The following is a 16,126-nucleotide window of genomic DNA, read 5'->3' on the forward strand; positions in this document are numbered from 1 at the left end:
TTTACAGGCTTCACAGGCTGAAGTTCACAGCTTACAGCACAAGTTTTAAAAGGAATGAGTTATTTTGATAAAAGAAAAACAGCTTCAACAGGTCACTGGCAACAGAGCATTTAAAACAAACTAAAATATTAGCGGAGCATGTGCACACCCACCATTAATTTTAATCTGACCTCACTGCGAATGAAATCTGAAGTACTGTCAAGGTATGTTCTGACGGGAAGAAGCCATCAGTCAAATCTGCAGCTGAAATCAGAATTTCCAACGTGTCACCACAGGAGGACCCAGAGGTAGTAACTGAGGGTCCTTCCTGTCGAATTCCATGAAGTGAGTACACGAATCATTACTCAAACACACAGAGCTCAGCACACAGCTAGCCGAGGGCCCATGTTCACACCACAACTGGAAACCAGCTCTCAGGAAAAGCACAGAGCAACCAGAGTGCCTACAACAGGATGCGTGAGTCGGATCTGAGAGACGTCACTGGAAGGTGAGCCGTCTCATGGGAGGCGGGGTAACCCTCCAGAAACACACAAATCTCAGGGGGGGAAATGAAAACATGACAGGGATGGAGAGGAGCTATCTCCTGGGCACTTACTAAGCATCAGGTCCCACGTGAACTGAGGGAAAGAGCACCAGAGACAACATCCTCTCGGATACCCATCACTGTGACCCTGGGCCTCAGTTTCCCATCTGTACACAGCCACGACACTTTCAAGTAGCACGTGAATGTTCTCAGGTAGCTGCCCCTTCCCTTGAGATGGGTGCCCCCCCCCCCCACACCAGGGATCTCGCTCTCCCTCTCGCTCTCCCTCTCTCTCCCTCTCGAGATCCACCCCGCCAGCACTCCAGGCTCACAACAACGCTCTGGTGGCTGGGTCCTCGTGGCAGAGGCCGTGTGCTGCTTGGTGCTGTGCTCTTGATACAATGGCCATTTGTCACATGGCTGAATCTAGCTGGTACCTTGAAGCCACCAAGAAGTGCCTTCATGATCTCACTGCCAGACTACTCATCCACCAGTGATCTTCTCAGGACACAGTGCTGCCCAGGAGTTAAATCCAGGCCGCTGAGAGCCATGAGGTCATCTGACAACAATGTGTCTTCATCTTCTTACTCAGGAGGCTGTGGTCAGGAGCTAGGATGTCTGTGGGCTCCTCTCCTCCCTGGGCCGAATGGCCCCTGGCCCACAGGAGGGGCTCAGTGATGTCCCTGAACCAACATGGGATGTTTTCACAGCACGTGCAGGTCCTCACAAGGCTCCTGCAAGGCTTCAGTTCAGCCATGACCATGAGATTCTGGTTTTCCTCAAGAGTTGCAAAGGGACGCCAAGTACGACTCATGAGAGGAAGGAACCCCAGTAGCCTAAGGGGGGAGGAGAGGGGCGGCCAGGATGGGAGAGAGGGACCCGGCCTCCAGGCCCCTGACCTTCAGCGACGCCACTTCCAACACATGATGAACAAAGGACTCACTGAAGAAAATTCTTGACAACGCAGTTCTGTCACTCCAACAACCCACCAATTCCAGACCCTCAAATACACCCAGTGAATTCGTCATCACTACAGGCAACCAGACACCAGAAACCACAACAATCCCTACAGTAACCCGGAAATATGGCCATCGGGGCTCCAGCACTCTGACGCACCATGTGCCATGGGCCAGGAGACCTGTGGTGTAGACAACACGGGGTCATTCAGGATGGCAAATGTTCCAGAAAACATCAAGACTTTTCCAGACAGCAAGGGAAAGAAGACACTGATAAATCTTGGTTTTCAACATATTTTCAAAAGAAATCATGAAAGATACACAGAAGAGGACTTGAAGAAAAACGTATATGGGAGTCAAAACCAGAAGACCTCGATCCAGACTCTGGTCTGACTCTTACCACATGCACAACTGGACAAATCCCTCAGCTGCTACCTCAGCTCACATGTATGTTGGGGTGCAGACATGGACACGGTCACCTGTGACATCCTCCAGGACCCTTGCTGGAACGGACACCTCTCTGGCCCTATCCCCTGGCAGACAGTGCCTGTGGATCCCAGCACCTAGCAGAGCCCGCCACATCCACGGGGCTCTGACACACACAGATCCTGCTTCAGGAACCTGGTAAAATTGCTGAGGGCTTTTCCAGATTTCAAGTCTGCACAAGAACAATTTCTGGGTTGTCCCCTACTCTTCTAGTATCTAATTATACTCTCAAAAAACAGCACTTACTTCTAAAACAAGTGCAATCAAGCCATTGCCAGAAAATAACCAGTACAATCATTGCACATACAGGTAAGAAATTTACTGCATCTGCTTTGTATTGACTCAGATGAGAACACAGCACAGAAAGACAAATTCTGTCACCTTAACATCTGCCCCAACCATCAGCCCGAGTCTTATGTTTCTGCCACTGTTGTTTCTACCCCTCAAAACAGAAGTCCTTGCCAAAAATCAGTATGAATTTGCTACAATATTCTTGTTGATGTGTTTTAATTTGATTAGATATCATAATGTGGAAAAGTGCAGAAGATCTGGAACTTTAGGGAGTTTTAAGTGCACCCAAACTCTCGGCCTCTGCCCATCGGGTAAGAGAAGCTCAGGAAGGATGGAGCGTGCAAAGTCAGGAGCAGGGCTTCAAATATGTGCGTTTCTCAGACACCTCACATGCTCTTTGCAAAAACCCACACGAGCCAGTTCCAGAGGGGACGCATCTCCAGCTGCCTGGGTGAATGATCAGAGATCCTGCCACCAGCTCTGCTCAAGCTCCAGGGGCGGCTTTGCTGCTGTAACCACTGATAACTGGGGAGGAAAAATCCGGCTGGTAAAACACCACTAAACATAATGGGAAGTCCATCTGACCAAACCAACAACTGTGTGTGAGAAAACAAGAGTACTTCTCAGGCAAATGACAGCAACAAATTGTGTCCCAAGATCAAGATCATGGATGGCTTCCCCAAGACACAGGTAGTTTACCTCTAGTTGAGAGAAACTTATTTCCTACTGCAAGTCAATCTGGAAAGAATTCATGCTAAGTCAGACAGGCAACCTGATTTAAATACCCTTTTTTTCCTCTGGGAGTTAACCCTGCAGCTTATACCCCACCCATCATCAACAAATGGCACAGCATGACTCGGCTGAGCAGGTCCCCAGGGACAGGCTTGTGCCCCTGAAGCCCAGGTTGGGACAGGCAAACATGGCTTCTGGGCCGAGGGATGCACTTTGGGAGACTCTAACTCCTGTTACAGAAAGACGGCCTGGGCCAAATCGTGCACCGGGCACCAGAGAAGCACAGCAGTTGTTCGTGTGAAGAACCACAACCGGCCGCCCCCAGTCTCAGGGAGACCACAGCACTGGCACACTTGATCCTCTGACTCTGGAACACAATGGCAAAACACTCCGGTCTATATCCTTCAACACAGGATGAGAAAGTTCATCTCCTGTGAGACTATAAATTGCACAATTCACAAGCTAGGAGCTCTGCCCCTTGCAGGAGACTCCTTCACAAACCTGCAAACCCAGCAGACTCCTCATTAGCTGGGTTTCAGCTACAGCTGCCTCCACACAGGCCTGTCGTCAGGATGGTGGGTCTGCAGTTGAAGCTCTCAACACCGGGGTTGTTGAGCTGAAATCCAGGATTCACGATAATAATAAGACACAATTCAACTAACTAGTGTGCAGAGGCCCCAAATCGTGTTATTCTTTAACCACTAAGGTATGGAAACAAGGAGAGCACTACGTGTCACCGTTTACCACTTAAATGTACCCAAACTGGAAATCAAATAGAGCTGTGCTCACAGATAGGAGACGGCTACGGCACTAACAGGTCCATTTGTCTGGATGTTCGAGGCATCACACAGAGCTAAGCACCACACTGGCCGCCAGCTCTGCCCTCAGCTGGGCTCCCCAAGACCCACTGAGCACCAGCACCTGCCGGACACATTTGCTTTGCTGCCACATGTGGTCTGTGGCCAGGAGGACACGGGGCAGGGCCCTGCCTGCTACCTGCATGGTTGTATAGGTGGCCTGCCCCCCAGCAAATGGCCTGTAACGTGCAGATGGTTACTCGTTCATCCTGGTGGGGGTGGAATCATCTCATATTCAACCACCACTAACCTACAACTTCGTAATCATTTCAGAAGTAGGATGCTGTTCAGGGGCCTGTTCTAACCCCAGAGATCCTTGCAGAAGTGACACCTGACATGAGCTTCAAATGATGCGCAGATGCAGGCAGAGGGCACCGGCACATGCAGAAAGCCGGCCTTGGAAACGGGTGGCCGTCAGACAGAGTCCAGCAGCAGGAAGGTGCGTGGAGCTGAAGAGCAGCTGGGACTGCCGTGTGCAAGGCCCTCCTGACCCAGACCCGGCTACACTCTGTGCATGGCCATCTGCCGTCTCTGGTAGGAGCAAATGTGGTACAGTTAACCTAACCGAGAGAGGTCCCCCCTGCGAGGGGGCCATTCAAGCGGGTCCCACGGCCGATTCCCAGGGAGCAGGAAAGCAGCAGACAGACTAGCTCCCTGTTCTCATTATCAGAATTCACCCAGATTTCCACAACCACGCAGTCACGGGAAATCCTCATAATTGAGCCACTGAAGGAAAGGCAGGCTGGGCACAGAGTAGACCAGACCCACATAAACCACTCACCACTGGGAAATATGCCCGGACAGTCCCAAGGAAAGTAAAATCCAGCTAACATACACGTTATTAGAAAGAGGAACTATATCTGGTTGAGAAAGTTTCACTACTTATGGTAACCGGAATTTTACTACGTTACGTCCCCATGGCCTTGTCACAGGGGCCGTGAAGACTCAGTGATAGAAGATATGCCTGAAGAGACTGGTAGAGCAGAGTCTTCTCCCGTTTTTTAAGTTTCATCAGGTTTAGGAATGAGTGAAAGAGGTGCTACGTAACGGAGCACTAGTACCCAATGAGTATGTCTTAAGATTTTCTCCTTGCAAATGATCTTTAACGTATTCTTTCTGACCCTTCGTTAAACAATTTTCATCTTTCCTTCTAGCTTCTGGCACACTTTTTCTCATCTGGATTTAAGGCAGGGCTCAACACTGCTCCTCAAAAACACAGTTATCTCCTGGGCAGATGGGGCCAGGAAGCAGCCTGTGTAGGGAGCACAGTCCCCGGACTCTGGCACCAGGGCTCAGATGCTGGATGCACAAGCCATTCTGGTTCAGAACTGTGCGTCCCAAACCACATCTTAGGAATATTTGTAGCATACTTTACAGAAGTGTTAATATTTTCTCTGGTAAGTAAAAATAATGTGTAAAAAAAAAAAAAAGTTCATCAAAACACAAATCCCCTTGTAAAAAAGCAGAGGGTGGGTTAGGGTCACTACAAACAAGATGCTTTTCATGAGATCCTACCCAAAACAATGACTTCTCAGACTGAGCTCGTCAAGGAATAACACTCTGAGAAGCTGCTTCTTTCCATGCTACTTTCCCAAAGTTCCACATAATGAACAACTGCTCACCCCAGCAGTTTCTCAGAAACAAAGATGAGCAGAGAAAACTGCAAAACTGACGGGGAACCTGGTCCCCCGAGCTTAGAACCATGGGGGACCTGCCTTCCCTTCCCTGAGGGCATGGGAGGTGGGGGACCCAGGCACCCAGAGCAGCGGCCCCAGACAGGTGCTGCCTCCCCACGTTGTGGTCAGGCGCACGCGGCTTATGTAAACCGTGACGTGGGCCCCGCAGCTAGAGCCAACTCCTTCACGCACTCCCCGCCTCTGTCCCCAAGCTGGTCCAGAGAAGAGGGGCAGGAGCCACAGCCAAGGCCTCTTCTGAGACCCTAGGGCCAACGCAACATTACATTTCTCTATTTCTTCCTGATTTTCAAATAATGGCTTTTATTTGGGATTAAACCCTAAGGGTAAACTTAAAGCTTATGAACATTTGTTTTCTTTTTCTACTAAAAAGATGCACTGAACTCAAATTTGGGGCTTCTCATATTCAAAATATTGCCCACTGGAGTAACTGCGGCCTCTGAATAGGCTTATTACCTCTGAGTATACACTCTAGGATCACTGGCTCGGTTTTCCTATTTCCCAGTGGCATGGTGCCCTCTGGAAAGCTGACGGTGCTGCAGTGCAGACTCGCCCCCAAGCAGAGCTCAGGGCCAGAATGGCCCAGCACACCCTCGCTGAGGCCAGGGACATAGGGTGGCGGAGGACCAACCATTTCAACTAGAATTTTATGATTTGTCACGCATTCTTCTTTCTCTAGTGTTTTGTAAATGGTGCTCCAACTGCGAAAATAGGATTATAAAACACGGTATTATATTTTCACAGGAAAGACTCAGAACTGGGCCCTGAGGCAGCGGGACAATCAGGGTCCGGGGATCGTGACAAGCTCTGTGACCAAGGGGCGGTGGGGCCCTGGCTGAGTCACAGGAGCTCGCCTGGAGGCTGGGGCTCAAGCCCGGAGCCCCGCCTGAGCCTGCACGCGGCTCCGGTCCCCCACGCTGGGCGTGCACGGCGGCGGCAGGGGGAGGCCGGCCCCGGAGGCCCCCCTCCGGGTCTCTCTCAGTGGAGTGCGCTCACCGAAGCGAAAGTAAAACAGCGGCCGGTTCCCCGCGGTGCTGGCCGCCCGCTCTCTGACCGCGGCTTCTCGGATGTCACACACCCCGATGTTGCCGGAGTGCAGCGCTCTTCCCGGGGCTCCTTCACTGTGCTGCAGTCTACACCGGACCACGGCAGCTCCATTCGCTGCTGTAACAAGTTGAAAAAAACTAATTAATGCAAACTTTAGTTTTTTTAAAATTTGTTACAGCACTGAGCAGAGCTGCCGACCCCATGCAGAACGGCACAAAGAACACCAAAGGACCACGCGACACAGGGCCACCCTCAACGCCCAGCCAACACGGGTCAACCATGTCCTCTGCACCACCGTGGCTCAAGAATGCCTTCTGGGGACGGGCGGCACCGTCTCAGGAATTAAAACCCAACAATGTCAAGAGCCCACATCTGCCCCCGAGCAGCCCTCCTCCAAAACGTGGAGGCGCCTCCTGCAGAAAGGAATTCACAAGGACGGGCCAAGGAAACGGCCAACAGCTTGGCGGTTCTGTTAGAAAACCGTCTGGCCATCTGCCCACATCTACTCTGAAAGCCTCTCACACATGGGTGTCAGCCAGCCAGAAATCGGATTCGTTTTTAATTCACTGAATAGAACCGAGCTTCTTCCTTCCATGAGCCAGACAACAGGAAAATCCAGCCCATCGGCTAAGTCAGGCCAACACAACACGCCCACCTTTACATTAACTTCTTAAGTATCAAGGAAGGAAAGAAAAATACACAGAATCAAAACAAAACTACAAACACAATGGAGACTCAACACGCGAATTCAGTTCCCTGGAACGTGCTCTGTGGGACGCGCCCCTTGCCAAGCTAACGGAACACCAGCTGGACATGTCATAGCCTGGAGAGCAGAGGGGCAGAGCGGGGGTCTGTACGCTGTGTGCACCTGCAGATCTGAACCTCTCACTGGGCTTTACACATGTTGTTTCAACAGTGAAAACTAGGAGTTCAGGAAGCACCTTCGAGATTTAGGTTGCTATCCTTTATTCTTGAGGACTTGGGTCAGCCTGGAACCATTCCTAAAGCCTAGCCGATTTTCAAGGTCACCTCTGACTGAACCACACCTCCATCAGAACTAACGTGTTGGAACTCCAGCCTGGTAGCATTTTCTTTTCCCTGAAATGTGCAGAATGCATCTCAAGTGCACAGAGATTCTACAAACCTCCGCACAGGAAACACCTGAGTGAAACAGACTTTGTACTTCAGGGGAAGATCCACGGCATTTTACAATCACATTTCAGAACATACCCAACCTTTACCATTTCATAATCCCAGGAAGGATGTTATTCAGTTTCTAGATTCTAGATCTGCCCCCCCTGTGAACCAACAAAAACCTTGGCTTAATATAAACTATAATCAATAGCAATAATTTTTAACTCACTAAACCAAAAGTTATGTTTACATCATAATGTTCATATTTTTATGGTTACAATAAGCATTTTAGAGTAATCAACATATTCTTGCCTTCTACAGATGAAATACCTACTAAATTTATTGCACACATTTATAGAAAAGTCACGTGTGCCCCCCTGTATCCACAAAACACGAGCAACCACACAGAGAGTTTGACGTGGCCCGCACATCAGAAGTGTGACTTCCGTGCAAGTTGGGCTAGAGGAAGGGTCTGCACTCAGAAGCTTCTCTCTCATGTCACACTTAACTCTTAAAATTAGACGCTTTATGTACTCATGGAAGGTACGTACTCGGAGGCTGGGGCAGGTAGGCTCCAATTAGTTTTGACCTCTTCTTTTCATATCCTTTTTGGGTGATGTCACCTGTAAGAGAAGGAAAGAGGCATTCAGCATGGTCTCAGTGACGAGTGGGTCACTCAATGGACTCTAAGACGTCGCAAGTTACCTCCTTTGTGTCTTGTTTGCCTTGTACTTCTATTTCAAAGGAGAAAGCACCATATGTCATTCACCTTGGCCCTCCCCACCCTCACAGAGTCATCTAAGACACATAAAAATCCTCGCTAGGCTCACATTTGTCCCAGACCCTCCTCACAAGGTTCCGGCTCTGACTGGACCCAGAGTGAGTCTTGTGACTTTATTCACGTGGGCCGAGCAGAAAGGCCCCCAGTCTACCTGGCTCCCAATAGCTTAGCCAACAGGAAACTGCAGGCATCTACGCTGGGGATAGATGTCCACCAAAACCATTGCTGATTAGTATTTTCCTCCACTGACTGACCCGCTTGTTGGTCCCACAGACACTCAACTGCTAGGGTGTTTATGAAATAAATGACTCAGACCAGATGAAACATGAAATAAAACAGAGCAAGAAAATGTGGGACCTACAAAAATCCAAAGTATGCAAGCAAGGTGCTTATCCTTAAAGCATAAATTAAAATTTTAAAGCCACAGGTTCACGCACAGAAGAGCAGGGGGGCTCACCATGCTGACCTTTTCCCCAAATGCGGAGTACCAAGGACAGAGTGGAAGCACTAACACACACAAAATGCTGGGTTTGCCCCTGAACGTTTTGTGATTTTTTTTCCTAATATTCGGAACAAGCCATCATTCCCAGAAGAGCTTAAAAACTCAAGTTTTAATAAAAATACAGCAAATGAGAAGTTATGACTCATACACAAATTGGTGAATTTGCTTTTCCTAGTGACACATGCTCACCGAATCTGAGCAAACCACAAGCACCCTGTATAAAGACTGCCCGTGACCGACCCGACAAACTCACAGCTCACTTTGCAGGCCGTGTGCCAGGTGAAACACACACCTAGTTTTTAAACAACCAAAGTTTCTGGAAAACGTATCCCACCATCCACGATGAGCACTTCCGATGCTGACGGCGTGTCAGCGGCCACTGTCGACACACAGACGGTCTGCGGCCCTTAGGTGTATGTGCCATGGCCGCACACGTAACACAGTTAAGCACCAAGTCTGCTCAGTTGCTTCTGGAGACGCTCCATCAGGTCCCCCGTTTTAAAAGCCTGTCTAAAATCTCAACAACCAAAACATCCCGTGTGCACATACACACTCTGGGGCATGTTTGTGATTTACCAGGAAAACAGAGTAAGTTACCGAATTAGGATACTGGCCGAGACTGGCCGAGAAGTGGCAGTCATCGGCCATGCCTTCTGATTTCTGCCCACGACTACCACGCCTCTTAACATTAAAGACAAGGGGCACCAGCGTGGCTCAGTCAGTTAAGCATCTGACACTTGATTTCGACTCAGGTCATGATCTCGCGGTTCTGGAGTTGGAGCCACGAATCAAGCTTTGGGCTGACAGTGCTGCTTGGGATTCTCTCTCTCCTTTTCTCCCTCTCTCTGTCCCTCCCCTGCTTGTGTGCCCGAGCACTCACTCTCTCTCTCAAAATAAATAAACTTAAAAAAACAAACATTAAAGGCAAGGAGCCATCTGGCTTTGGAAAAACGGATAAAACCAATCTGCAGAAGGAATCCCAGCGATGCCTGGAAGCTGTGTGGTCAAGGTGGGACCACAGCGGCGAGGAGGGGGAGGGTGGTCCATGGGGAACCAGGCCCTCCAGGCTGCTTCATATCAATCTGCCTGAGGGCAGAATAAGAAAAGCAGTCAAGCCCCACAGGACGGTTGAAGCTCCCAGTCCTGCTCACAGACAAGGAGGAGCCCCCCCCCACCTTAGATGACAGATGACAGGACAGCAGGACCACCACACCTTCTCTCAGCCCCTGGGTTCGCTGTCCCTCACCACGCATGCTTCCCCAACGTTCTCTGAAAAGAACGCTATCGAGGAAGCCAGTTCCCTTGTAATTTACGGCTCCTGCATCCGCCGTGGCTCATGTCAGCCTTTCCCGGACTCAGAGCCCGTCTGCTCCCTGCAAGGGAGGGGAGGGGAGATGAAATCAGGGACAGGAAGAGGAAGGCACAGGTGAGGTGTACGGCTGGGACCACCGCACACACAGCCTCCTGAGCACGAGGTAGACACCTGCTGTTTACCTGTACTCTCCAGGGTCCTACACCGGAGTCCCAGCAGGGTAGGCCAGCACCTTTCATGGTGTGTTCCGTACCCAAAATTCAGCTCAAGTTTCAAAAACTTCTCAGATGAACATCTATATGTGGGGGAAGGAAGTCTGCACCTAATTGTCAGCAGAGACCAACCACAAGGAAACTCAGTTTTAACTCTGTGTTACTTCAGGAAGCTCCCATTAAGACTTTAGGCCTCGGGGCGCCTGGGTGGTGCAGTCGGTTAAGCGTCCGACTTCGGCTCAGGTCACGATCTCGCGGTCCGTGAGTTCGAGCCCCGCGTCAGGCTCTGGGCTGATGGCTCGGAGCCTGGAGCCTGTTTCCGATTCTGTGTCTCCCTCTCTCTCTGCCCCTCCCCCGTTCATGCTCTGTCTCTCTCTGTCCCAAAAATAAAAAAAAAAAAGAAAAGACTTTAGGCCTCAAGGAAAATAAGCCCTTTCCAGGTGAAAACACACTCTTCACTCTTCATGAAGTCAGAAGACGTCAGTGTTGTTCTCCAGAGCATCTCTACCCACGTTCCTGGCCTGGCTCAGAAGGGGCTGGATGGTGGGAGGAGTCAGTGCTTCTGAGCAGGTGATTCGCTCCAGCCCCACTATGAAATCATGCTCACAAGCACCGGGCTCACAGGGGATTCCAGATACCACTCTCAGAGACCCCAGGTTGCTACCAGCTCTTAAAACCTACAGGCGTGGAAAGAGAGACACTTTTTATTAAATAACTTCACCTAAATGAGGGGGCAGCAAACTACAAATCCGGCTTGCAGACTGTTTTTGCACACAACGCTTTCCTGGCACACAGCCGCACCCCCTGTGTGCACCACAGCCCGGACCGCACGGCCCACACCAGAGGGATTTACCACGACAGACAAATTTCCACAGCCCCTGTCCCACGCGTCCCAAAGAGCCTTTAATCCTTAGAACTACTGATGTGACAGGCAAATGGTGCTCCTGTTTCTGGCCCAGGTCCCCAGATCTAAGAAAACAAACTCTGACCAAATCCCAAACAACTTCCCACCGAAGCCACACCTGAAACCGTCCACTCCAGCCAACACGGACGTGGTCAGTGTTCTGGCCACCTGCCCACGACATGCCCCCCCCCCCCCACAGGACCATCCTGGCCTTGGGCTCCAGCCGCAGAGAACTCTGCACAAGTCATGGTAGTGCTTTCCTCACGAGGCCTTGGACAGCTGCTGCCAGCTTACTCCTGTCACACACACAAGTGACTCCCTCAGAATACGGGCAATGCCGTCAGGACTAGCATCCTACATTGCTGAGCCCCAGACCCACCGTTTCACAAACAGGCACCGTGTGTCAGTGGGTTTAGTCACACAAGCCGGCACTGGACATGAATGTCACAGAGTGACTTCCAATAAACAGCTGGACAGAGTCTGTGCTCATCATCGGGGCACACAGAGGGTGATTATTTCACTGTTTGGGGATCATTTGGGGAAGAGGCAGAGAGGGATGCTCAATGACTCCATTATTAGGGTGTCTGAGACAACAGCTTCAGTGTGTGCTCCCCGAAAGGATCCAGTATCTGTGCCAAGGGCCCAGGGTCATTCAGGCGCCCCAAGCATCAGGGCTAAAAACGCTGCCGCTTTTCCATGGAGAAAGTCCAGTTACTTTGAACTCTGCAACTACTTTAGCATCAATCTGTAGCCACCTCTCACTGTGAGTTTATACAGGCAGATTTTCTCGCCAGGGGCTCTTACATTCTGCCAGTGAGGTTTTCTGCGCTGATACAGTAACAAAGACACGGAAGTTGGAGAAAGAGGAGAGAGATGATTGACCGATGAAAGGAGGATGGATGGAGCGATGGAAGGAAAAAGGATGAAGGGGTACACAGGATGGACACGAGCTGGCTGGTTTCACACACGACTCCGTCCTCCCAGGACGCCTCCCCAGTCTCTGCCCAAAGCTGATTGACAATCCGTGCCATGATGTAACACCACCGTGAAAACATGCTTCTCCTTCTCTCATCATCCAGGCTGAAGGCTCCATGGGCACTCCTCTCTCCTCCTCACCCTGGATCTGTGGTGAGCATGCAGCCTTCAGGGTAAAACTGTGACTCTGAGTAGAAGGGCCACCCTGGGAGGAGCCACTCCTTCCTGCCACACCAACCCTTGCTCAAGTATTTGCCACATAAAATCCAAACGGCATACTTCCATACTCCTGTGTTGAAGACACCTGTCCACGTAACGCCTTTTTCCTTTCAGGAGTAAGAACACAGGACACAAAAGTGCAGAAATCATCCTTTCTCAGTGAGAAGAAAACGCAACCGATCTTTTGAAATACTTCCCACTTTATCAAAAATTTCCATATTGTCATCCTCCAAGAAGCTCAATAAAACTTAAAGTTTCATTAAGAAATTGAAGTTATGTCTTTCGTTACCAAAAAAAAAAAAAAAAAAAAAAAAAAAAGATTTGCAGACAAGTTCTAAACCTAAAACGAAAAGCCAAGTAAGGCAAAACTACCAATACATAGCTGAGCAACACTGAGCAGAGACCTTTCTCACCTTCCCCAAAGGAAGCATCCTCTTATTATCATCGTAGCCCAGAGTTTCCTTGAACCCCCAAGTCCTTGAAAAGAAGCCGAGCAGGGGCACCTGGGTGGCTCAGTCGGTTAAGCATCCGACTTCGGCTCAGGTCACGATCTCACGGTCCGTGAGTTCCAGCCCCACGTCGGGTTCTGTGCTGATGGCTCAGAGCCTGGAGCCTGTTTCAGATTCTGTGTCTCCCTCTCTCTCTGCCCCTCCCCCGTTCATGCTCTGTCTCTCTCTGTCTCAAAAATAAATAAACGTAAAAAAAAAAAAAAAAAAAAAAAAGAAAAGAAGCCAAGCAAATGCAGGGCTGAAGGAGACACTGCAGGCCCCCATCTTTCCGACCCAGCCTCGCACCATACACTCAGGCCCCACGAGGGTCTGTGCAGAGCCACTGGCCCTGTGATGCCTGGCTGGGAAGGGGGAGCCTGGACCACCAAGACATCTCAAGGTGACAGGATGCTCCCTAGGAGTGAAACTCAGGCCACAGAGCCAGGCTGGGATCAGAGTAAACAGACCAGCCTAATGGGATGGTTTCCATTCCCAGCATTAGGACTTTGATTCTTCATCTGAAGCTGGAACGAATGCTTATGTAACAAAGCAATCATTCCCATGTTTGGAATTTTACAGCTGTCAGGAACCTTCCTAACATCCCTCTCCTAGGCCGATGGCTTTATAAGGTATCAGGAGCACCCTGGAAGGCACTCTCCCCCCAGCCTGGCTGCTGGAGGCGTGTTAGCCACTCTGTGCTGAGCTTTTCTTTCTGCAGAAAGAGACTGCGGCATCCGTGCTTGCACCCGCCTGTCCAAGGTGGTGGGAGCACACAGACCCGGGGGCCCTGCAGCTGGGGGCCCTGCAGGGTCAGTTTACTTCCCCAGGCCTCACCTCTCTTTTATAAAATACCGGTAATAATATCTACTACCTTCGGGGCACCTAGGTGGTGCAGTCGGCTGGGCGTCCGACTTCAGCTCAGGTCATGATCTCACGGTTTGTGGGTTCGAGCCCTATGTTGGGCTCTGTGCTGACAGCTCAGAGCCTGGAGCCTGGTTTGGATTCTGTGTCTCCCTCTCTCTATGCACCCCCCCCCCCACACACACACTCTCTCTCTCAAAAATAAAGATTAAAAAAATTAAAAAAAAATAATACCTACTACCTTCTACTGCAGTGGAAAAGGTCAAATACAAGAGACGGGAAAGGTCTCAGTGAGCACCAGTAGACGGGAGAAGGTACTTTCAGCCCCACAAATGCTTTCTGTGATCTGTGACCCGTTCATACTGTGAGGGACACTGGGGTGCCCAGGCAGCGTTCCCACCCCGGAAGACCTCCAAGCACCTGCTCAGCTCACTAGCATGCGGCCAACAGGCAGCAGGCAGCCATAAAAGGACCCTCCCAGGAGAGGAGGCCAAAGGCCGTTTACAGAAGCAGAAACACTGAGGAAACGCAACATCATGCCCTCTAAAACGTCCACTTGCTTCTCCTCTCTCCCTGACACCGCTACCTGGGCCAACAGTCCCACATCGTCTGGACAGCCACTTGCAGCCCATGACCTCCAGCCCAGTGCCTGTCCTCACTAAAAGGGCAACACGGCCATGGGACCGCAGTACTCAGCACACGGAAGGCTGGTCACCGCACTCAGGGTGGACACCAAGCCCCCTGGCGGGGCCCGTACGTCCTCACAGAGTGTGGCCCCATGTCCTGCCAACACACACCCCACAGCCACGACGCTTCCTCTGACGCCATCTAGATGCAGGGCTGCTTTCACTGCCCCCAAGTTTTCTAAGATGGAAGCCACACTTCCAGTGTAAAGTTCAGAAACTTGAATTCCATAGGGCATTTTAAGTAAGGTGATTGGGGTGAAGACAGTCCCTTCTGTATGAATGCAAAATCACCAAGGCCCGTTTAAACACTCAGTATGATGGGAAAAGACTCTGAAGAACTACCAATTAACACAATTGGTATTTTTATGTTTATGTGAATGGCCAGAAACTTCCGTAAGGCATTCAGCTAATGCCATGACCAGAAAGACAAATATCATAAATGTGCCACTGTGATAAAATCCTAATCCTAGCCAATAAGGTCTCAGATATTATCACTTAAGGTTTTACTTTTTGTTGTTAAATATTATCATGTGGCCCCTGTAGCTGCCTTTTTTGGTTTGTCAGGAACTCCAACTGCATGAAGGTTTAAAGAAAATAACCCATTGGAAGTCCGTTCTATTCCAAACCACACAGGAGGCGTCTGCCCAGCCCCGCAGCAGACATGCAACCAAGCTGCAGGTGTAATGGGGGCCCTGTACCAGCACCCCCCCCCCCCCAGCCAGACAGGACACCAGGGCTCTTCAAGAATCCCAAAAGAACCTGTCAAATTCTTAGGATGCTGTAGGTCTGCTGTGCAGGTGAGGGAGGCTTTGTAAGTGTGAGGCTGCTTTGTTCTCTGGCTGCAAGGCCTCCCTCCTGCCCGGTCAGTCCAGAACATTTAACTTGCTGTGATCACTTGCTATAAATACATTAAACAAGCGTCCTTTCTTGGTATTTTCTGAGATTCAGAGATCCTTCCCTCAGAAAAGGAGGAAACAGTCTCACACTCCAAGAACTGTGTTCCTGAAAAGACCACAGAAGTCTGAAACACAGCTGCTCCCACTTTCCAGACGGGACTCACTTTTGTGGATCCCGAGTCCCACAGGTAAGCAGGTTTTACTAGATGCTGTGACTCTTTCTCTGTGGGAGAGCAGGAAGGGGTAAGGTTGGGTGATGGACACCATTTTTCATGATTTCTAGCTAGAAATTCAGAAGGAGCTGAGGGCAGGGTCCCGGCTGGCCCCCCTCTCTCATCCAAGCCCCAGAGACCCCATGAGTGAGCCTCCTGCCCAACGACAGGGACAGCGTCTGTACCTTGGATTGGGAGGGGACGAAGCACAGAAGGGAAAAGGACGGGTACGGGCTGTCTCATGATTCGGGATCTTCCTGGGCACCTTACAAATAAAGGCATTTATACTTCAGAGTTCCCGTAACCATCCTCCTGCTCATCTTCCAGTGAAGGGGTGGCCTGACCTGGCTACCGCACT

At 50.4% G+C, this 16,126-nt stretch overlaps 1 protein-coding gene across 1 annotated transcript in view; it reads right to left on the reverse strand.

Moving 5' to 3' along the window:
- DIP2C (disco interacting protein 2 homolog C) overlaps positions 1 to 16,126 on the reverse strand; it is a 412,351-nt gene that overhangs the window by 198,470 nt on the left and 197,755 nt on the right. Inside the window, 1 exon segment of the mRNA XM_042990907.1 lies at positions 8,272 to 8,343. Within this exon segment, the coding sequence (XP_042846841.1) occupies positions 8,272 to 8,343 (72 nt within the window).

Source organism: Panthera tigris, chromosome B4, assembly GCF_018350195.1.
Source record: "Panthera tigris isolate Pti1 chromosome B4, P.tigris_Pti1_mat1.1, whole genome shotgun sequence".
NCBI lineage: Eukaryota > Metazoa > Chordata > Mammalia > Carnivora > Felidae > Panthera > Panthera tigris.